Below are 23,351 nucleotides of genomic sequence, written 5' to 3'. Positions count from 1 at the left end.
TTGTTTTTATATTTATTTATTCAAATAGGAAGAAAATACATAAAACAGGGAAGACAATTTGAAACGACAGACCTGGTAACAAAAATCGGAGAACCACTCTTCGGGAGGGTCTCCAACAGACTATAAAATGATTATTTCAGAAACCAGACTAGGTCAAAACCTGGTATGTGGCTGTATGAAGCGCTCGAGGGCTTTTAATTAAACGGATACAGGGAGTAGCGGCATTCAGTCGACCAATGGTCATCACGCAATCTGTCAATCAGGGACAGATATTCGTGTTTATAGGGCTCGCCCTGCTGTTGCGATCCAGCCAAAAACAGATTTAATCCAATTTACAACACGGTACAGTTCCAGTTTCCTGTCTGACCATAGAGTCAGAAAATGGTCTTTGACAGTCTTCAAACTGTCAGACACTGTTCTTTATAATGTTACTTTAAAATGCAACACATGATGCAGTCATCAATAACTGAGGTCAAACCATGTTTTTAAAGGCTTACCACTTGGAGCAATTGGAAACATGTTCTTTGAATGTTGCATAAAAAACATATTTCAAGCGTCTTTTCTGTCGTTATCTCATAAATGTTCATCCATCATACAGCTTGTGTCAACTTTTATTCTTTCAATTAAACCTCATTTCTTTTGTTTTCAAGTGCTATTCAGTTGTTACAAAAATGTTTCTTTCAGGAGTTAAATTACAAAAAAGGTATTTTGTACAAATGTTTGTTTTTTATTTGGCATGATGTGTCATTTCAGTCGCAAAAATCTAAACATTAATGAGGATCAAAGCTGGAATTTTTCACATGAGAAACAAACAATTTTATGCATCTCCAAGTGGAATTACACAATAAATACACAAACATTTCCCAAAAAACGTGTGATGGCAAATACAGAACACTTTGACTAACATAAAAAACTAATTAGAAAATATATTAGACTTTCCACAACAAAAAAGAAAATAATTGACATCAGTTTCTTTACGTAGACAAAACTACACAGAAGCTGCTCATATTGACTTTTTTCAAGGTGTATCATTGGCAGTGGGCGAGTCATTTTTATTCTGATAATAACATCTTGGGATATTAAATTATTAGTTGCAGGCACAGTTGGGAATGCTCAGCACCTCTTTAACGGCATCTAGACTAACATCTGTACACATGTTGGTTCTAATTAGACCATTTTACTGAATGTACTGTATTTGTTACACCAGCAACAGTTTGAGTTTCTTCTATAAGTTTTGTGTTTGTTTTTGAATGAATAGTGTCCCACAGATCCCAGTAATGAGGCACAGTGGTAACCACAGGAGGCACTGAGGTCGTCTGCACAGAAACTAAAAAGAAGTGCAGCTTAATATTTGGTCAAAGAAAAGGTTCGGTTTATTTAACAGCCCAAACTAGAAGTGCACACTAAACCTCTAAACTGTTTGGTGTTATTATCTCATATCATTTTCTGTCTTCTTGTTTTCTCTGTACTCTTGTTTTATTTTCAATAACACTTTGTAACGCTGGTTTTTAAAAGGTGCTACACTAATTAAGTTGATTAAGTGCACAAGAAGACATGCAAAGTATCAAAATGTGTCACAGTTAGAGGCGTTTGTCATATTAGCACTAACACACACATGTGAAACAGTCACACTTGTTCATGTTTTGAACAATTACAAACTCTCCCGACACTGCTGGTGCACCAGAGTCGAGTTGGCACAAATCTCTTCTGGCAGGACATGTGAAGCCCTGAGATGGAGCTACAGTAAACATGTGTCATGCTGCAACACTGCACTTCTCATGTTTACCTCACCTGTTTGCACCACACTGCCAACTGCTAACCTTTTCCTCCAAATTAATTACAGAAATTAAATGTAAAATTTTTCTTTTAAAAAAATTTAACAGCAACTAAAAACTACTTACAAGCCAAACTATCATTTATGAAAAAGATAAACTCCACATAAATAAACCAACTTAAAATAAACTGATCCAAGCTTAATGTAGAGGGAAAGAAAGAAAGAAAAATAAAGAATAATTTATTACCAAATTATAATCTCCCAATGTGCAAGCTCCTGACAGTCTGATCAAAGTCAAATGACTGCAATCAGCACTCACATTAAATCTACAGCAGATGTATTCAGAGGGAATGTATACATTGTGCATAGAAATGTATACTTGGAAAAGAAAAAAAAGACTTGAAAATAAAAAGAGTGTACAGTCAGACAGAAATTCCCATATCCAAAAATATATTGTATTAACTGTACACAAAGAGGACGAATGACATAAAACTGTCATTCTCTTATATAGTATAAAAAAGGGGCAAGTGTGACTAAACTCACATAAATTCCTTGTATTTTCTCAAGTAATATGTTCATATTAAATATATTAACTTATTAATCTAATATAAACACCAAGATGAACGCTTTAAATGACTTTATTTTAATATATAATGAAATTACAGGCAGCTGGACACGACTTGTTTGGTGTTTGATCTTTACTTTATGTTAATTAATAGCAAAGCATCCGAAGTACCTTCTTGTTTTCATTGTGGGGATTTATCATGCTATCTCTTTTTTTTATATCATGCCAGGTAAACCAGAAAGAAGTCAAAGGTTAGAAATACGGAAATAAAACACAGACCCCTAGAAAGTGGAGGTCCAAAGCTTCTTTAGTGCAACACTGGCTCAAAACAGCCTTAACGTATCACTCTGGTATCTCAATGTTTTGAAAAAGTTAATTTTTGTGTGATCATCACTGTAGTGTCTGGTTGGCCTTCTGCCACTGTCTTCAGTGGTTTAGTCACTTAAGACGAGCGGTTTGGAGAAGCCAACAGGGACAAACATAATGTTATGGACCGTGAGGTGAGATTGTTTTATCAAAAATATGTTTACTGTGTCACAGGAACTTGCGTCTCTCAGATGTGTCTTTGCAGCCCAGATATTTATTTTTTGCATAAACATGATTCTCCGCCAAACCTGCAACATGTTGCTGGCTGAGGCTGCTGAGATATTTGAGATGGAAAAAAAATCCCCTGATTGTTTTGGGTGTATTTTATATTGCAAGGACACTTTAAAAAGCGTTAGGCACTGAGAAGCGAAGATTAAAAACATACTGGCCAAAGCTTCAGAGGTCCCACGCTTCTTCTGTCAGTGTTCTTAAGACACCTCTGCCACAGTTCAACTTCTGTTCACAACGTGTCCTCCTATCTCTCAACCAAAGCGTCAGTATCCATGTCGTTCAGCAAGTAAATGTCCGTGTGACGTGGCAGTCCCAGCTGCACCTGAAAAAGAGGGGAGAGAAGAGATGAACGTTTAATCAGCGAGGAGTGTTGTATACAGCTGGTGAACTTATTGCATAAATCTACTTTTTGATCATTCATGAGGACAAACTGAAGTATAACAAAAGACGTTTTGACATCGAAACAAAAGTGTAAACTATCAATTAAGAGAAGAATTAAGGAAAATGTAATACAGTGAAAAAAAAAAAAACACCCCCACACAACCACTTGCTATGTACACACCATCCCTTGTGCAAATCCCGTGAAAGCATCGGTGTTAGTGCAGCTCATTTCATCTACATATAACTTTGTTTTCAGGGAAAATAAACCACTGAAAATAAAGACTGCAGATACGCAGAATGTCAGATGTTGGTTTACTGTAATAATAAGAGGAAAACATCACAATCACTTGTTTTTTGATTAGTGAAAATAGGATCCAAACAGTTCACAATTTGAGTTTGATTGATTTTAATTATAGATTCATTAAGGTTGCTCACCTTGGGTCAAAGTGTTACTTTCCCAACTCAATTTTCCTCATTTAATCCTGGAAAATCCTGAAAAAGAGCATTTCTACCATCTACTCTGATTAAATGAAGGTGAGAATATAAAATGTTGCCCTTTGACACCTTAAGAGGAATGTGTACAGCTTCATCTTTTATACAGTGTGTGGGCAACCCTTAAAGTCCCACACATCTTGTATATTTTAAATGATTCTCACCAGTATATTTAAAAAATTGCCCTCATGATGCTACACTGTCACTGAAAACGACAAAGGAATAAGCAAGTTGTACAGAGTATGTAGTATAGTACTTTATTTACTGCATCTTATAATAAAACTGCCACAAAACAGGAAATAATAGTTAATATTTCAAGTTTAAGATAATGTTCTAGTCCTTTCTCAAATTTTTATTTATATTATATAAGTATTAACAAATACTAAAGCTGTTTTCCTTTGTTTCTATTTACAAAGGATAATGTATAAAACTAAAGGCAAGTAGATAATGAGTCCTTCTTTAGACATTCAGACAGAAGACACCAACAAATGTCCATGTATCCATTATCCACATTTATTTTTGGACACATGGTGCGTTTCATCCAGTAGCAAAGGACAGACACTCATAAAAGAGCAGAAATGAGTGTACACAATACTACATAGAAGTTCTTTCTGTAACAGTTCAAATGTGCATTTGCCAGAGGTATTCAAATAACACTATACAATGGATAGACTCTCATAATAGCCTGAAAGATGTCAAGTTACATTTCCTACATTTCCCTCTGTGAAAACCTTGAGAAACTTTATGAAAACTTTGAGAACTCTGAACCAAAGACTTACAGCTTTACCTAACCCAGTGAACCTGTCGAGTATGTTAAATAACAATTTAATATCTGAGAGAACCTAGGAGAGCGCAGTAAAGAGAAATTGCTGTCTGGTCGCCCCAGTTACACTCAGCTAGCTGGTATGGAAGCCCAGAGAGGCAAGCGAGGAAAAAAAATTCTGGTAATCCATTTTCTAAATCTGATCTAAATGATTTTCTTTTCTGTGTTTATGATTTATGAACAGGTGAAAAAAAGGTTTTGCCAGGATATTCTTGCTAAATTACTTAATTTTTTTTTCATCTGTGAAACAGGTGGAAAAAAAAAGTTTTGGCAGGTTTTTGTTTTTTTTGTCAGGATAAATATTTGTTCTTGTAAGTCTCGTTTTGACCACAAGAGGCTGAAGTGCACCACTACCCCATGTTCTAAATAGGACTAAAAGCATTCATGTTTCCTTCCAGGTGAGTTTTAATTTCTCCATGCACTCTAAACATTTATTGTATGTTACAAATTGTTGGACCCACAAGTCAAATGTTGGACTTCCCTCTGGAATATTAAACAAACAAAAATGAGCTGACTGGCCTAAAGGGTGATTTAGATTGGTCCAAGTCATTGGTTCTCAATGTAGGGTCTGGAGAATAATGTTACATAACTAATAACCGATACATGTACCTTGTCTTTAGAGTACATGGAGAAATTAAAAGTCACAGGGAAGAAAACATGAATGCTTTTAGTCCTATAAAGAACAAAGGGTAGCGGTGCATTTCAGCCTCTTGTGGCCAAAATGAGTATTACAACAACAATCACTTGGAAAAATGATCCTGACAAAAAAAGACCTGCCAAAGGTTTTTTTCCACCTGTTTTCACAGAAGAAAAAAGTAACTAAGAAAAATTATATATATATTCTTCCACCTGTTTCATGGGTGACAAAAATAATAAAGGAACTTAGAAAGATTATCCTGGCAAAACCTTTTTTTCCCACCTGTTCTTACGTCATTTACACAGGAGAGAAAACAATTTAGATCAGACTTAGAAAATGGATCACCAGAATTTTTTTTTCTCACTTGCCTCTCAGGTCTTCTGTAAGCTGGGCTTCATGAGAACTGATGGCAACAACATGCACTCTTTAGATTATTTGAACTCCTACTGTATTCATAAGAAGTAAGATTCTCTTCATATATTCCTACATAAAGTGTTTTAAAAGACGTTCATGGCCCATTGACATGTTTGACTCTGTGTTGCCTCTCTGTAGTATGTGCTTATGAAGCCAGACCAAAGGGAATTGTGTAAATTGTATGTTACACAGTTCATTTCTAATGCTCTTACTTGTTAATACACAAATCCTAACTATTGCTCAGGTGCTTTAGTACAGCATATAAAGTCTTATTTTAGAGTTATAGATCTGTCTATAGAGTTAGTGACTGTTTTTTATTGACCTCTTAAAACCAAACTGACCAAGAACAAAAAGATAAAATACTGACGGGTTCACTGCTGCTCATAGTTGAAGTACAAACTGGAAAAGAAATGTAAACCCTATTGTGACATTGAACATAATAAAATCCCCAAAAAGCCTGAAAGTGCAGAGTTGAAACCATGCTGGTATGAAATCAACCTAAAGAAAAACACTGGAAACATGTCATATCGGTAAAAGAGGTCCTTCAATGTTGCCAAGTAAAACTGATTCACAATGTGAACCTTATGACCCCCTCCCAGACATTTATTCACATTGTGGATGTGTTAGCTACACTGCCTTAAAGCTACTCAATGTAAGAGAGGAAACGATGGCACTTGGTGTTTGACGGTTTACATTAACATAATCTTAAATTTTTTTTTTCCTAATCAAGCTCCCTCAACTAAATCTCTTTGCATTACGTATTAATCTTTATTCTGACCTGCAAACAGTCTGTAGCCCAGCAGATGTGTGTTAAAAATATACAGTTAAAAGTAGTTTTTTCTTAGTAAAAAGGAAGAAACATAAAAAATTAGCAATGTTGAGACAAAGAAACTTTTCTGAAGGCAAAGAGCACAAACTTTTTCCATTTCCCTGAAAACATGTTTCATTGTCATGTGGCTGCTGTGCCAGAGCCATAGACAAAAATACACCTCTACACACCCTATATTAAAAACATCAACAGTGCAGAGAGCTGGACACACTGTAGCAGTGCAGCACAGTTGTCATAAACATTTTCTTGGGTAAAAATGTAACTACAAAGACTTCATTTGAATGAATTTGACCTGACTGGGTTTTATTTTCAGCCATGGCATTTTTAGACTTTAAGTCACAAAATTACTACTTTCGAGAGTCTAAAGATTACAGATTGTAAAGCTCTGAACTTGACTTTTTCTGCACTTGTTTTGACTTCTAATTCTTCTTTTAACACAGCTTTAAGGTACCACGTAAGCAGTTCTTTCCCTTCTCTCTGCATAGCAGGATAAATAAGTCTGAAAGTTCTTCTTTTCAGAAATTATAACCACATGTATTGTAATATACTACATAACATGTAGTATTATAATTACAATCTATTTTTGTCATCCCTATATTTAAACCACAGACAAATGATGCTCAATAAAAATGTGGAAATATCACCCTTTATCACCGCATCAATACACAAAAGGAAAAACAAAACCAAAAAACAAATTAATGTTTTTACAGATTTTTTTTTTTTTTTTACACTTAAAACCAAGTCTCTGACAGTCGAGATGGAATGAAAAATGCTCCTGCACAGCCCTACAAACTAAATTTGATGCTTCATTTCCTTCATACTCAATTAGCATTCAGTGAAAAACTTACTTCAGTATGACGGCAAAAAAAACCGCATCCCAATTATTTAGACACTAAAAGGGGCTCTGGGGACGAGGCTGCAGTCACATGAAGTCGTTATCTAAATACCACACTGCAAGAGCTTTAAATATTGCCTACAGTAATACTCTGCGCTAGTGTAGTATTCATGTGGTTGATTTGGTAGCTAAAAAGCACCAAATTATGATACCCGGCCCTACACAAAAGAAACATGTGATATTCGCAAAAAATGTGCTTTCAAGATCCTACATAATCTTGAGAAGTCCTGGTTGTGTACAGGGCTCAGAGCCTCCCAGAAGAAAGAGGAATGCTGGTGGTTACTGTCCTGTTCAGCTTTAGGAGTCGTACTCAGACTGATCCTCTATCAACACAGCCGGTCGATTGCTTACCCTGCTGCCAAAGTCCAGGCAGGAAACCCCCAGGGCAACCAAACAGTGCCATGCCTGCAGATGACAAAGGAGCAAGAAGTCAAGACACGACACAGTTTGTACGAGAAAAGTACAAACTGTTACATTCCTAAAGCTAAAAAGTGTCTGAGAGGTGAATATAATGTTGCAGTAATCTAACTCACCAGGTAGCCTACAAAGCACAGATAGGCCACGGAGAGGAGAGCAGCCAGAACGTAGAGCAGCACACTGTTCAGCGCCGTCACATAAACCACCACAAAGTACATGTTGATTGCGCAAACCATCAGGATGACGATACCTCCGGAGATCTTCCACACTCTAAAAACGACAGGATATTGAGAAATATGTTTTCCCCCCCACCCCCACAAAAATGACCAGACCCCTGAAAATATTCCATCTTGTTGCAACAGTGATGATGTCCTGCAGATGTATCAAAGAAACTTCAAATGTCTACGACAACAGTTTTCTTGCATCACAATCTTTCCTGTAAAAGTGACTATTGGGTAAATCCGTAGTTTACATAACTCCACTTTGGTTGTCAACGCAACTGCCTTGGATATTTTTTTCATAAACAGCATCAGGCTAACTTATCTGTCTGTATAGCAGAAAAAGGGGGAAAAAAATAAGTAAACTTACTCTGAGTCATTGAGTTTCATATCTACATGAATGAAAGATGTATGTATATGTATATCCTTCACTTACAATCCATTTGCAAAGTCATTCATTATGGACGTCAGACTGGTGAAGGTCAGAATAGGGATCAAAGCAAATGGAAGCTGTTGAATGAAAAACAATGAGGCAAAACAATAAATATGACAAATATTACATGTTTGCCAGCAATGAATATTAAAAATACTACTGATTATGTAAGAGTCAAGTAACATGTTGACAGAATTAATTTTGACGCTTTCATGAATGACTGAGCCTGACCTGCATGCTCTGTAGCACGTTGAGGAAGTCGTTCATCCCCGTCAGATGCTGCACATCCTGAAAAATGGCTACCAGCAGAGTAGGCGTGATGGCAATGGAGCGGGTCAGCAGCACCCGTGCAAAACGGGACCACCGCAGGTTTAAGAAGCCCTTAACAAACATAGAAGAAAAAAACATGAGCATACACGCTTATATACATGTTTGTTTAGGCCTACTGTACATATATATATATATATATATATATAAGCAAAAGGCAAACTAACCTCCATAACAAACTGCCCAGAGTAAGTTCCTGTCATGGTGGAGCTCTGTCCAGCTGCCAGGATGCCGATGGCCCAGATATAGAGGGCGGCAGGGCCAAAGAAACAACCCAGGACCACTCCCTGAAAAAACAGTAAGAACATGACTTTTTCAATGCTTTCATTTTTATTTTATTATTGTTACTGTTTATCATCTCTCCAAACGCCTTTAGTTCATGAAATTATTATATTCAAATGCTGCTTAATTGTTGAGATACCTCACTGAATGTGTCTAGGAAAGAGGAAAGTTGACTCCCTGACTCTTATCTTGTGACATCTTTATCATTATAGACTTTTTTTGACTCTTCATAGTAGTAAATGCACAGGTGTTACTAATAATACTAATAACAACTGCATTCCCTTTAGGTGTCCCACCTTCAGTGCCTTGATACTTGTTTTTTAAGCAATTATAAGTTTAAATGTCTAAAAACTCTACATGTACATGTGCTGCCTCCCAATTACTTACCTCATCTTAATAATATACAATATGTGTTATATACCAATTGTCATGATAACTTGTTTGAAGTTTGTATACAAAAAAAATTGTTTTGTACTTATAGAAAATCATGTATGATGCCAATCAAACTATTTAACTATTTAAAAACAACACTGCCAATTAAACTTCACAAAGAAACACACTGCTCACAATTATGGAGTCTGTGGGCTTCACGTAACTGAAAGCTTCCTAACTGCAACATGAGCAGAGGTCTAATCAGTTAGAATAAGTAACACCTGTGTGAGTGTGCAGCGCCTTTATATAGAAACTTTGTCTTGGCTCTTTGTCAACATGGAGAAAACAGGCCTGCTGCTGCTTCTTATTCTCCTGGTTATTATATTTTTCTTCTTATTAGGTCAAAATTGTATTAATACTCATAGCTTGAGTGAGGCTGCTACATCTGAATAATAATGACACAGAACTGAGTCCTTGACCATCATATAAACTTCTTAAATGTCTTAGAAACAATTCCAATGAGGATCTATTGTTATTGTAATGAAGACCTGATTACATACCCCTTTGTATATGTCCACCTCAAGTGTGCCGTTGTTGAGAGGGAAAAGGTCTGTGTGAGGGCTGCCGGTTTCATTGCACACAGCGTTCTGCAACCAGGAAAATAAACACACGATGAGACACAACTTGAGACTTTGAACACTGTTACTCCAACTCAGCAGTACTTAGTACAGAGAAATGAAGTATTAATACTGTATACCCACCACTTGCATATTGGTTTTATTGTAGAAGGCCTGAGCAAAGACCGCTACAACAAAGACGTTGATGAGAAAGGAGACGAAGAGAGCAATCGTTGACTCGATGAAGAAGTACTTGTTGGCTTCCTTTACTTCCTTCTTATTTCTGCGATCGATTTCACGAGACTGGTGCATGAGAGAACAAACAGAGTAATAATTAACACCCAAGACCTACAGTACCAGTCCAAAATGTGCACACTCTCCCATTCTCTTGAATTCATTACTTATGAGAATCAAAGGTATTTTCAAGACCAGAAAATATCTGTTTTCACTCATTGCTTTAAGTTATATAATTAAACACTGACACTTGAGTCAGTAACGATCTATAAGAATTATGTAACACAGTGTTAAACCCTTCACTGATCTGCCATTCACACGATTCAATAGACCACGTTACTATTATTATATGTAATTTCCAACTTGTTGATTCCTTTAAGGTTAGCTGATTCAGTCTTGCTTATCTACATGTGATAACAGCTGTGTCTCTGACCTTGACCAGAGCTGAGTGCAGGTAGATGTTGTGGGGCATGATAACAGCACCCACAATTCCCACCGCCTGCTCCAGTTGTGCAGGCCCACAGTCGGCACAGTAAGGTACAAACATCCCCTTCAGCAGCTCCCCTTGGTCTGGCTTCACAAGCACATACTACAGAGAGACAACACACAGTCAAACATGTCAATGCCATGAACATCTTTTAAAACACTTGGATTATATGGGAATACATGGAAGAGAACCTTACCTCATAACCAAAACTAATGGCCATTACAGTGATGAGAAAGCCAAAGAAAGCTTCAAGTTTCCTCAGGCCTACAAAGACATAAAAAAACTGCATCAACACTGGGGTGCACAGCTTTTTAAACACAGACTGGTAGCTGGTGTTTTTATATCTGTAGACGCACCATATTTGTCTAAAAAGAGGAACACAAAAGTGTCTGTGATGGTGATGAGGACTCCTGCCCACAGTGGAATCCTGGAGGAGAAACAGAAGAAAATGTATTTTTTTGCCTATAATTTCTCACTATAACAGAAATGTTTCTAACACTGTAAAAAACGTCTATCATGAACAAGGTGAAGACGGTACCTGCCCACAGAGAGAAGGTTGAGAGCTATTGCACAGCCAATGACCTCCTGCATGTCTGAGCCAATAATTGCCAACTCCACCATCATCCAAAGGATGACCCGTGGGACCTGAAACAGAGAGAAATACAGAAGTTTAGCAGAGTTTCATTATCTTTTTACCAGCTGAAATTTTTTTACCAAATCTCATATCTCATGCTGGCTTTAATCTCAAGCAAGTTAAAAAGTGTAATGAATGCTCACGGTAGGATACTGGCGGTTGCAGACTTCAGCTAGGTGCATCCCTGTGACAACCCCCAGACGTGCAGCTAACCTCTGCAGCAGCAGCCCGATGATGGTGGCTCCAAGGAGCACCCATAGGAGCTAAGAGAGAAAAAAAAGGGAGTTGTATTTGGGCAAACTGCCAAATTAAAGTAATAGTTACCTATGTAGATTATTTCATGTTCATTTTGGACACTGTGATGCACTAAAGCTGACATTCAAAACTGGTTATTTCTTTCTCATAAAACAAGAAAGAAATAATAAAAAATCATTGCATCTGTGGTGCAATAAAAATCAGAATATAATAACGACGCCCCTGGAAAAAAAGGAAAATATATATCTGTGTGAAGAGAACAACAAAAACCTGTAAAGAAACACTCTGTGGTATCACTTCCTTAAATATGGAGTGGAAATCTGGCTAAAATAGATACCAAGTGAGTTCATACTGTAGTATACTTCATGTTTTTTCCTAAATCCACACTTATAATCATGGCAGCCGTCATGTTTTACTTTATTGTCTAGATTACTATTTTTTTACTAATTTATCACCTTAAAGCCAGCTTTAGCTCCAGACTGCAGGTCAGACTCAATGTTCCCAGGATCCAAATAAGCGATGCTCATCAAGAACCCTGGTCCAGTAAAGGCCCAGAGTTTACGAAAACTGAACACCTGAAAAACAGAATTTTGTTACTCATGCTGTAACTTGAAAAATAAAAAAAGGCCAATCAGGGCCAAAGTCTTTAACTTGTATTATATTTGACAAAATGCATGATCTTTAAAACTGATGATTACAGCTGTTGCATAAAGAGCATAAATACATCTAAGTTTATTACATAAAACAGTCATCCATACCGGGCTGACGTTCTCGGGAATAGGCACCTTCTCCTCAAAGTATGTGGAGAAGGGCTCATCCTGGGCCACAGGTGAGGCAGGAGGAGAGATGGAGCTGTACTGGTTTGTCTGAACGACCCCATTGTCCTGAGGGGAGTCCTCTAACAAAACCACAACAGACAAAAAAACACAGAGGGACTCTAGTTAGTGATGAGAGGAGAGTGAGATCAACACAGAAAGAAGTTATATGTTTATAGAGGCCTGATATGTCCAAGCTTTCTGCCTATAAAACAAACATACAGTATCTCAGCAACTTAGGTGCCAATAAAGATTTTTTTATTATTATTTTAAAGCTGGATCTCATTGCTGTGATTCTGAACATTGTTCCTTTCAGTTAGGACAACAATTCACTCACCGAATGAACTGCTGAGATTTGCAGTTGCAGTGAAATCACTTCAACAAAGTTTGAGTGATCTTATTATATTATGGCACCTGTTACATATGGACAGATTGATGAGCAAACATGAAAAAAAACAGATGCAAAATTTACTGTCAGCTTCATAAAAATTTTTGATCTCATTTGAATGAAGAATAATTTTTGGAGACCAGTTTGCGGTGAGATTGAAACCTTTGCAAAAGCAATTGTGTCACTTCCTTTTTTAACAAATCTAAATCTCTCCATGTGTAGTCTGGCTAATAAAGTCAAATCCAAGAGAAATCAGTATTTTCCTGACATTTCCTGCTCTGAGGTGAAGTACAGGCCATTTTCAGATATGACCGAACTGATTCAAATCCTCCTCTGGGTTTTGAAAGTTTGAAACTGAAGATTTGCTTCACAAACACAACAAATGTGGAGTTTGACTCAACTGAAGTTTGAGTGAATTACCTTCTGAAGAGAGAGACCAGTGAACTAGAGAAACAGCAAATCCAGTCATTTTAAAATAAACCACACCTTTTAAGTCATGTCCAGCTCTCTTAAATTACTTTAAAATACTGCTTTAGTAATTCTGTGCGGTGGGAAAATGTTTGAGCCAAGTTCCTGTGACTTGTCTGGGTTAAAGGAGCATTCTTAAAGCAACAGTACGCTGTTACAGTTAATCAGTTAACCACCAGAAGAACCACTGCGAAAAAAATAAAAGCAATTCAACATCAATTTAAAAACTGCTATATAACTGATTTAGTTCAAGACTTTAAATTATATTAATTTAATAAAAATTCAAAGTATAGCTATTAATGTGTTCTACTCACTGAGTTTAGACTTTTCTGACTTTTCTCTCTTCATCTCCAACTCACTGCTGGTCCCAAAGTCCACTGTTCCCCTTACTGACGACTGACTCTACTCTTATATGACTCAGCCTTTATCTCTTTTTTTGTCATTAGATGTCACAATGACATTCTGACATCATGTGTCTAAAAATGACCCCAGAAGGGAGTGAAGGAAAAGAACACACCAAACATGTGCTTGGGGATGTCAATAACAACACAACCCTGAGGACAAATAATATACAGTGACCTGCCCTTTTACCCTTAAACAAATCACACAAGCAGTAAAAATGTGATTAAGTTCACAAAAGAAGCATTAAGACTGTCAAATAACTGCAAAAATGAAGCAAAATTAATATAATAAAAATAATCCAAAAAAAAAAAGAATCAGAATAAGCACAATATTAGGGCTGTAGTCAACCAAAGAAAATCTTGGTCGACTGAAATTGAACATAATCTTCCACTAATCCATTACTCACGTGAAAGGGGGTTAAAAATTGTTGGATGTTATGGGACAGAGTCATAAACTGTAAAAAAATATGGACGTAGTCACCGCGATGTCACCCACTGGTTTGCGAACTGCCATTTTAAAGCCTCGAGTGTAGCAATTTGACCATTGCCATGTTTGATTTTTGGAGCCAGAAGTGACCATATTTGGACGAGAGGGTGGAGCTGACCATAGCGCTAGCTGCTAGCTTGGTTAGCACGGTGCATTTGCAATCTATGGTTAACAGTGATAATGCTAATTCTAATGCTAATTTTCTCTAGCGAAAAACAGGCCTAAAACTGTTCAAACAAAATGTACTCAACGGAAAAACTGATCATCTGACTTAGTGATGGGTCTTTTATTACAACCAAACGCTGAACAAGACTGTTTTTTGGCGACCACAATGTTACAACTTTTGTGAACTGAAAACACACTGTGAAATAGCAGGAGCTACGCTTATACGCAGTGGTTACATTACTTAAGCAACGTTGTTGCCGTGGTAGCTACTTGTCAATCACAACGTAGCCATGCCCTAAAGCATATGCTGCTTTATCGTCTATTTTACTCTAAATGAGGCCATAATTTACAAAATGAACATCATGATGTATTGAAGAAGACTTGAAACTAACGATTGAGACCATAAACTCATTAGGAAACAGTTTATTGAGGTATTAAATCAAGTGAGAAGTAGGGTCATTTTCTCATAGACCTCCATACAATCCCATTTCTTTTTACAGCCAGTGGAGTCGCCCCCTGCTGGTCATTGGAAAGAATGCAGGTTTAAGGCACTTCTGCATTGGCTTCATTTTTCAGCCCTGGAGGTTGCTGCTTGTACAGAGTGAACTCAGCAGCCACACATAGCACTTTTCTTTCTCCTTATGAAAGTAACAAGGCGATTATTCAACCGATGAGAATTTGGTCAGACGAGAGCGAATCGACCAACTAATCAACCAGGAGACTACAGCCCTACACAATATAATATTTGTAAATACACTGTCAGATAATGAGTTATAAACTGTAGTATTGTGGGTATGTGATTGCAAGATAAGACGTACTAATATGAAATATTGTTTTAAGAACCTCTGTCAGCAGGCACACCGACACTGAATGAGTATCGATGCCTTAACAAAAGAGTGTTTCACGCTGGAGTACAGGTGTGTCTGTAATGTGATGGTCATGTTTCTGTTATCTTTGGCAGTTACCTTCAAGGTGGTCTCCTTCTTGCACGGCCTTCATCGGGGCAGGCTGAGGGATCCCTGGGAGCTTGAGGGATGAATATCAGCCTCCTTGCAAAAAGACAACATCAGTTACATAATCTGAGTGGTGAGAATGAAAGACGTGTCTGTTGAGAGTCAAGTTTTTGTACAAAAAGAGCTGCAATGATTATTTTCATTATCGATTCATCAAACAATTATTTTATTCGATTAAACATCTTAAAATATCTTGTTTTGAACGACCAACAGTCCAAAACTCAAAGATATTCAGCTGACATTGACATAAAAACAGAGAAAAATGGTTGCCGATTAATTTTCTACAGTATTTATTATGCTACACAAACGATGGTTTGGTCTAAAACTAACAAATATTAAGCTAAAAAGAATCTCTCAGCATGATTTTGTTGACTGCCAAACAAACTTCAGGCTATTTCACAATAAGCACGAGCAACTTCAGTGAGAGGTATGACTGTGCAGAATTTTGTTCTTCTTCCCACTTGAATAAAATACGTTAAAATTCACAAGTCATATAATGACTAAGCAGCATTAATAGCATGTGAAAGGTCACCAGTGCTCGGTCAATAAACGAGAACCAATCACAGGAAACCTTGAGTTGACCGCTGGCAGTGGAGTTTCACTTCCACTACACTCATCCTTCCTGTCCTACTCGGTTTCAAAAGAGACACACACGTGGTCTATAAAACTGTCTTTTTAACTCACCAGCCAAAAGATTAAATGCAACTCCACAGTCCGGCCAATCTGCTGTATCTGGTAACACCCTGTTCTCTAACACAGAGAGTGAAGGTCTTCTGAGAGCACATGACTAAGAGATCATATGAGGCAAAAGACAAGCTGAGGTAGCTAACAGAGCAGCTTTCCCCAACAGTTTTCCAACAGACAGCCACTTCCTCTGGTTTATGGCCTAAACACATGCTCAGAATAATTTAACACCATTTACCTTAGAGTAATAAAATTACAGTCACCAGCCAAATGTAAGTTATTTCTAGTATAACTACCATTGTCCTAAGAACATCACACCGTAATGAATCAGACTGCTATGACTTCTACTTCTATTTCTATTATTTGCTTTGGTAAATTACTGCCTTTTCTAATAAGACTATTAAAATAATTTCTGTCATTTGTGTAGTTTTTATGTTTTTTTGCCAACATGTGTGAATAGTAGAAGACTGTCAACCACCTCGTCTTTACTGCTCAGTTCATTTTAGCCTGCTGCCCACAAAATTTCAAGGTCTCTTTTTTCCTGAAAATCTTTACTTTAAGGAAACCTCATTTTCAAGAGAGACAGGAAACAGAATTAAACTAAGAATGTCGAGATTACATGCTATGCAACGTTGACAGGACAGGTGTCTCCAGCTCAAATTACCTGGGTGCTACTTGAAACAGTCAACAGAAAAAAGTGAGATTTTTTCGAAACGTTTTAAATATACACACTCTGAAGCTGAGCAACTTGTCTTTCCCTCTTTTCTGCCTCGTACCTACGAATGAAACGAAGCCGTCAGATTGAAACTGCAGATCTATGATCAGTGGACCGCAGGACGCTTCAATTTCCTACATCTCTGGTCATTTACTGAACACACTTGAAAGTGTAGAAAATTAGGTTTCTGCCACCACCCAATGTGATGTTACTGTGTATAGTTATATATCTGATAAAGATATGGTCAAAAACAAACAAGTTATGATCCCAAAGTAGTAGAAATGATCCTACAATCAACACCATTGACATTTTTGCAGCCGGTAGTTAAAGGGAAACTTTGGGGTTTTTCAACATGGACCCTATTTCCCCATCATTTTGTGTTTAAGTGACTAATGGGGACAACAAGTGCAAGATTTCAGAGAGAGACTTGATTAGACACAACAGCAGACCACATTAAGTGAAAGGTAAAGAAAAACATTTTATTTCTCTATATGGTCCTTTCCATAATGTTGTTGGACACTTACTACAACAATCTGAGCCTGTCAGTGGCAAAAACAAACACTTTAGTGGACATACACTGACGGGCTGCTATTGCCCCAAAGGATTACATTGCAACCCGTTTTGCCGCTGCTGGCTTAAGCACTCTGGTTCGATACTGGACCAGTTTCAAAAATTGATGTCCCCATTAGTCACTTGGACACAAAAAGATGGGAAAATAGGTTCCAGATTGAAAAATCCTTAAGTTTTCCTTTAAGATGCATCAGTGACCCACATGAAGCTCTTTCCCAAACTTAAATGAAATCCTAACAACTCTTCTAAATCTCCCAACGACGGCCCACCCAGCGAGCTCTCACACGTAACCATGAACTGAATGACTCTCTGAACCCTCTTACACTTGGCCTTCTCATATAAAAGATTTGTTCAGCCCACTGCCTTGTTCCAGGATTTAACATAAAGAAGTATTTCACGTTGCCCTGGCCGGGGTCACAGGTTCGCTTGGTCTGTTATAATCTCTACAGGCCTGAAAGAATGACAAAAATGTCCTTTAGCAGTTGACGGAAGTGAGCTCACTTTCATGTTGCAGATTCATGTCTCACATGTCTCATCACGTCTTCAGTATTGCTGATAAAGACTGCAAGGGAGACATCAGTGTGGAGGGATCTTTGTCCTAAAACCTGACTGACGTTGTAGATGTGAACATTTCTTTTCTTCTTCTTTTTTTAATATGAAAACAGACATACAGCAATCTGTCTGTCTGTCCTGTTTTGTTTTTGACCAACTTTGTATGTCTATAATTTTATTGCAGACCCCTGCCTGGTTGTGAACTAGTGCTGCCCTGAGCCATTCTCAGGTTGGTCCTATTGAACACACGTACACACCTATTTAATAAGTGTAACGCTGGACTATGACATCTCCACATGTTCACCATCAGTCTAATTAGTAGCACCTTTGCAATTATATCTAATATGGCTTTACTCATGTTCACTATCATTCTTATCTGCACTATGCTGACGTGCTAATCACTTTTTAACAAGCCTGGTGTGACTTGGATTCCAGTCCTGGACTGTGTAACTGTCCTTTAATGGGTCAGCACTGATCTTGTCAAATTCCTCATGTATGTAGTGGTAAAAGAAATCTGTAAATTTGGTAAAATGGTATCTATATAATATCATAAACATCATAAATTAGAAACCGACTGATATATCGGTCAGCTGGTATTATCGGCTGATATTGGCCTATCACAGATACATTGGTATCAGCCTATATGTTGTCTGATATGCACTGATATTTGTTATTGTTTTTTAAAAAGTTTTATATAGGCAGCATTTTATGTATGATGAAAATCAAAATTAACCACCGCACACTGTCATGACTTTACTGTAACGCTATTCACACAGTAGTTTTAAACAATAAAGTTTATTATTAAACTGTAAAATATTATACTTCCATTACATACCTTTGTTACAAGTGTTTGATAACCACATTTGAGGGATCGTTGCACAAAATGTGCATTTATGTATATATGTATATATATATATGATGTATATGATATATATGATATATATATGATATATAAGATCAGCAGCAGATATATCAATATCAGATATTTTTTACTCCGTAATATCGGTATGAGCCCCAAAAATCCAGTATCAGTTGGGCCCTAATCTGAATTAAAAAGTGTTACGCCTGGTAAGAAACCACAGACTGCTTACTCATCCATCTAACGTCTTCCAAACAGGCCTCAACGAACATTAATGAGACCTAATCTGCACTGAACAGCTTTTACAATCACTACCGTACATCAATGACAACTCCCAAACTGACAAAGGGTCTCTAACTAATTTACAGCCCACTAACATGAGGCAAGCAGGGTTTTATAACTCATGCATAAAAGAATCTCAACATAATAACAAAACTTTCAATCATCTTGTCCAAGACTTAAACTAATATCCTACATGACAAACCAAAATCTGTGCCTGAATTAATAATGAAGCTGTTTATAGCTCCATCACAATTTCTAACATCACATCTGACAAAACTACCAGAACCAATAATTCTTACTGTTTTCAAATGAAGACTCAGCAGCAGCAGCAGCAATGAAATCATCAAACCTCTCACATGCACTCCAACACAAACACAGGTCTGTCAACACATCCAGCTGCTATGAAGGATAAATGAAGAATTGTCTATGACGCTGTCTGATGAGGAAACAAATGTTCAATAACTTGACTCTCAGCAATAACTGGTCCATCAAGACCATGACCACACCTCACTCACAGTTTTAACAATTGAACCATTAATGAATACTTGTGTTTATATACAGTCGTGAGCTTTCTGTGTTTCTCATTGTGACTATGGTGATTCATTTCAAAGGTGCAACCATAAATAAAATATTAAGGTATAAAATTATGTACTAGGAAAATCCAACATGTAAATTGGTTGCATCAATGATGTTTATCATTGTGATAATTTAGTGAACATGAACTTTTCTTTCCTAATAAGTGACAAGGGTGATGTGTTACTGACATGTTTATCATGGCAATTCTTTTGTCACTACCGTACATCAATGACAACTCCCAAACTGACAAAGGGTCTCTAACTAATTTACAGCCCACTAACATGAGGCAAGCAGGGTTTTATAACTCATGCATAAAAGAATCTCAACATAATAACAAAACTTTCACAATCATCTCGTCTAAGACTTAAACTAATATCCTACATGACAAACCAAAATCTGTGCCTGAATTAATAATGAAGCTGTTTATAGCTCCATCACAATTTCTAACATCACATCTGACAAAACTACCAGAACCAATAATTCTTACTGTTTTCAAATGAAGACTCAGCAGCAGCAGCAGCAATGAAATCATCAAACCTCTCACATGCACTCCAACACAAACACAGGTCTGTCAACACATCCAGCTGCTATGAAGGATAAATGAAGAGTTGTCTATGACGCTGTCTGATGAGGAAACAAATGTTCAATAACTTGACTCTCAGCAATAACTGGTCCATCAAGACCATGACCACACCTCACTCACAGTTTTAACAATTGAACCATTAATGAATACTTGTGTTTATATACAGTCGTGAGCTTTCTGTGTTTCTCATTGTGACTATGGTGATTCATTTCAAAGGTGCAACCATAAATAAAATATTAAGTTATAAAATTATGTACTAGGAAAATCCAACATGTAAATTGGTTGCATCAATGATGTTTATCATTGTGATAATTTAGTGAACATTAACTTTTCTTTCCTAATAAGTGACAAGGGTGATGTGTTACTGACATGTTTATCATGGCAATTCTTTTGTCACAGCTGACGGTGACTGTGTGACTATAGTCAACCATTAAAAATGTAATAATTCATTCACAGGTTGAAAGTATTTGAGAGGTGGTTGCAAATTAACGTGTGTTACATAACTTTGCATATGAACAAGTTTGCATTTTTCAAGAATCATCACTGAGGAAATGCCAGCACTTGCAGTTATTCATCACTTTCCCACAATGATGAGTAGTTTCCAGCAGCTCACATCTTAAATAACACTAAAAATTGTAAAAAATTACATCTACGGCTGTCAATTTTGCCAACTCTAGTGAAATGAGAGTACTCTTGGACCTTGTGACATCACAGTTAGGTGTGGTTAAAGGTTCAACAAATCGCACTTCTGACCGTGCCCAACTACAGCAGAGGTGATTGTCTCAGATGTGACACAGGCTTGAAACTTTCCACCACAGAGGGTAATGAAACGCTGCTTTTCAGTCTGATGCTAACTTAAAAGCTCCAGCAGTATAAAGAACTTGAGGTCTTTAATGCTACAAAAACAACTTGTTCTTATTTCTACAGGTGTTGCTGGAGTGTTGGCCCTTTAAGACTGCTTCTACATGCACATGATGACACCATCAATGAATTAATTGATGCTCTGATGTCCATTGTAGACACTTAGTGTAGTTATACAAGGTTAACTGGAACTGAAACTTGGAAACACAGGTCATCATATATTTTCAGTTCTTCATAAGCTCTGACAACAGACTTTGCATGTTTTCTTTTCATTAGTCTCAAAGCACTGAGGTGATTGTCCACAAGGCCCCGTACAAAAACAGAAAAAAAGAGGGTTGAATTTTCCTCAATTTAGATGTTTGGATGAAAAATTTCACCAGGAGTATTGTGAGATTAAATTTATGTCATAATAATTGAACAAAATCTCCCAAGAATCAAACCAAAAAATTAAACTCAAACTGAAAAATAAACTGAGAGCAACACAGTGACCTCAAATACAAAATTTTTGATAAAACTATATAAGAGTAAAATATTTTAATACAATATTCTTCACTAATCTTTAAGTTTTGCTGTTGAACTTTTCAGTTTCAGGTCAGAATTATTCAGCTTCAGTGATCTGGAAGTGCAACAAGTACGATTTACCACTGACCTGTCCATCCAAAAGTAATTGGCTAATGGGGACGCAGCCCTGTAGCACCCGCCCACAGTGTCAGAACTGAAAAAATATGAGCTGAAACTGAAGAATTATGAACTGAAACTGAAAAATTATGAACTGAAACTGAAAAATTACGCAGCAAATCTGAAAAAAATTGACCATAAAAGTTTTATTATGAGTTTTGTCTTTGAGATCATTTTTGTGCTTTCAATTGATTTTTTATTTTATTTGATGCTTGGGAGATTTTGTTCAGTTATTATGACAAATGTAATCCCATAGAGTGTCAGGTTGTTCAATATCAAGTCACTCATGTCCTTCATGTTAACACCAAACACAATATTTACTCGTGAGAGGAGCAAGGACTCCTCCTACAAAATGTAACTACCTACATTGTGATGTGGCTTCTGCAACAGCCTGAGAACAAACACAACCTGCCCGCTGAGTAATTCTGTAGGTACAGTGCCCTCCAAGTGTATGTAAACAGTGGAGTAGAGTGTGTATTTTTGCCATTAACTTAAGGTGTTTGGATTTGAGGAGGTAATGTCATGTCCTGGTCATGTACGGCTGCTGCTGCTGGAACTGGCTAACTCGTCTTCACTAATGATGTAACAGATGATGGATTCAGAAGTGTCCAGATACATTTTGTCTGGCTATAAGGACAAAGGAATTCCTCCTATCTCATCCTGCAACAAGACAATGACCCCCAAACACACACACTGCCCCTGCAACCAGAGATTTTATCAGTGACAAAAACTGGTTTAGACTGGCCAACTCAGTCACCAGATTTAAAATCTATTGAACATTTTACCTGCTGAAAAGGAGATTGAAGACAGAAAGCCCCTTATAACAAACATCACCTGAAGGCAACTGATTTGAAGACTTGGAAAAGCATTTCCAAAGAAACTAAATGATGTCAGTGGGTCGTAGGCTTGTCATTGCATTAAAGGGCCATGCAATCAAATGTTAGACTTTATCACTTTTATTTCCTTTGACATTCATCTGTTAACTTACTTTTCCACATCTGAATAAAGGGGGGGTCAACATTAAAATGGCTCTTAAATGAAATGTATGTGCATATACATAGTGGGAAATAACAGCTAAAGACTAGTCTCTACTTTTGTCTCATTGTTGTGTTTTGATCTCAAATTTAAGTACCTTAAAGTAACGTTAGCAAAAACATCTAGTTTTACTCTACTGTTAACGTACTGTTGGAGGACATTGTATCTGTGAACAAGCCATGACCAAAATACAATAATAGAAACATTTAAAAACCTTGGTGCGCTTCAACATTATCGACGTCAATGCAAGTGTCACTGTGTGGGATCAAGCGAAAGAGTTTCCATGATACCTGACTGTTAGCTGACCGATTGGTAACGCTAACATTACCGTTACCGCTATCGAAGTATGAAAACGTCCTTACCTGTGTATACTTTACGGGAGGGTTTAAAAAAGATGATATTTTGACGATTAAGTCTGATTTTAAACGGACACCATGTGTGTAAATGTGAAGGTAGCCGACTAGCACGTTAACAAGCTAAATTCATTTGCAAAGTCGTATCTTTCCATCATGTCAACTGGAAGTTCAAGCCCCCAG

General features: G+C 37.1%; 1 protein-coding gene across 2 annotated transcripts; it reads right to left on the bottom strand.

Moving 5' to 3' along the window:
• On the bottom strand, positions 1-23,351 carry LOC122980376 (natural resistance-associated macrophage protein 2-like). 2 transcript variants are annotated; one of them, XM_044348313.1, is made up of 17 exons: positions 23,178-23,351; positions 15,373-15,456; positions 12,442-12,581; positions 12,139-12,258; positions 11,572-11,691; positions 11,333-11,439; positions 11,151-11,221; positions 10,991-11,058; positions 10,741-10,896; positions 10,218-10,376; positions 10,017-10,103; positions 8,970-9,089; positions 8,707-8,856; positions 8,479-8,552; positions 7,941-8,094; positions 7,759-7,812; positions 1-3,258 (listed from the first exon to the last, which is right to left on the bottom strand). In XM_044348313.1, the coding sequence occupies exons 2-17, from the start codon at positions 15,404-15,406 to the stop codon at positions 3,181-3,183; spliced, it is 1,692 nt and encodes a 563-aa protein (XP_044204248.1). In that variant the 5' UTR covers positions 15,407-15,456; positions 23,178-23,351; the 3' UTR covers positions 1-3,180. The 2 variants fall into 2 exon arrangements, with proteins under 2 accessions (XP_044204248.1, XP_044204250.1); XM_044348315.1 differs by lacking the exons at positions 15,373-15,456; positions 23,178-23,351 and adding an exon at positions 13,669-13,834.

This window comes from Thunnus albacares, chromosome 4 (genome assembly GCF_914725855.1).
Source record: "Thunnus albacares chromosome 4, fThuAlb1.1, whole genome shotgun sequence".
Taxonomy (NCBI): domain Eukaryota; kingdom Metazoa; phylum Chordata; class Actinopteri; order Scombriformes; family Scombridae; genus Thunnus; species Thunnus albacares.
The sequence above is the reverse complement of the archived record's forward strand: the minus strand, read 5'-3'. Positions and strand labels throughout refer to the sequence as shown.

Excerpts from the sequence above, each read along its gene's own strand:
- LOC122980376 (XM_044348313.1), bottom strand. The coding sequence starts at position 15,406 with ATGAAGGCCGTGCAAGAAGGAGACCACCTTGAAG. Across the intron at positions 11,222-11,332 it reads AACCTTCTCTCTGTGGGCAG|GATTCCACTGTGGGCAGGAG; the intron begins GTACCGTCTTCA and ends TTTCTCCTCCAG. Across the intron at positions 3,259-7,758 it reads GCCTGGACTTTGGCAGCAGG|GTGCAGCTGGGACTGCCACG; the intron begins GTAAGCAATCGA and ends CCTCTTTTTCAG.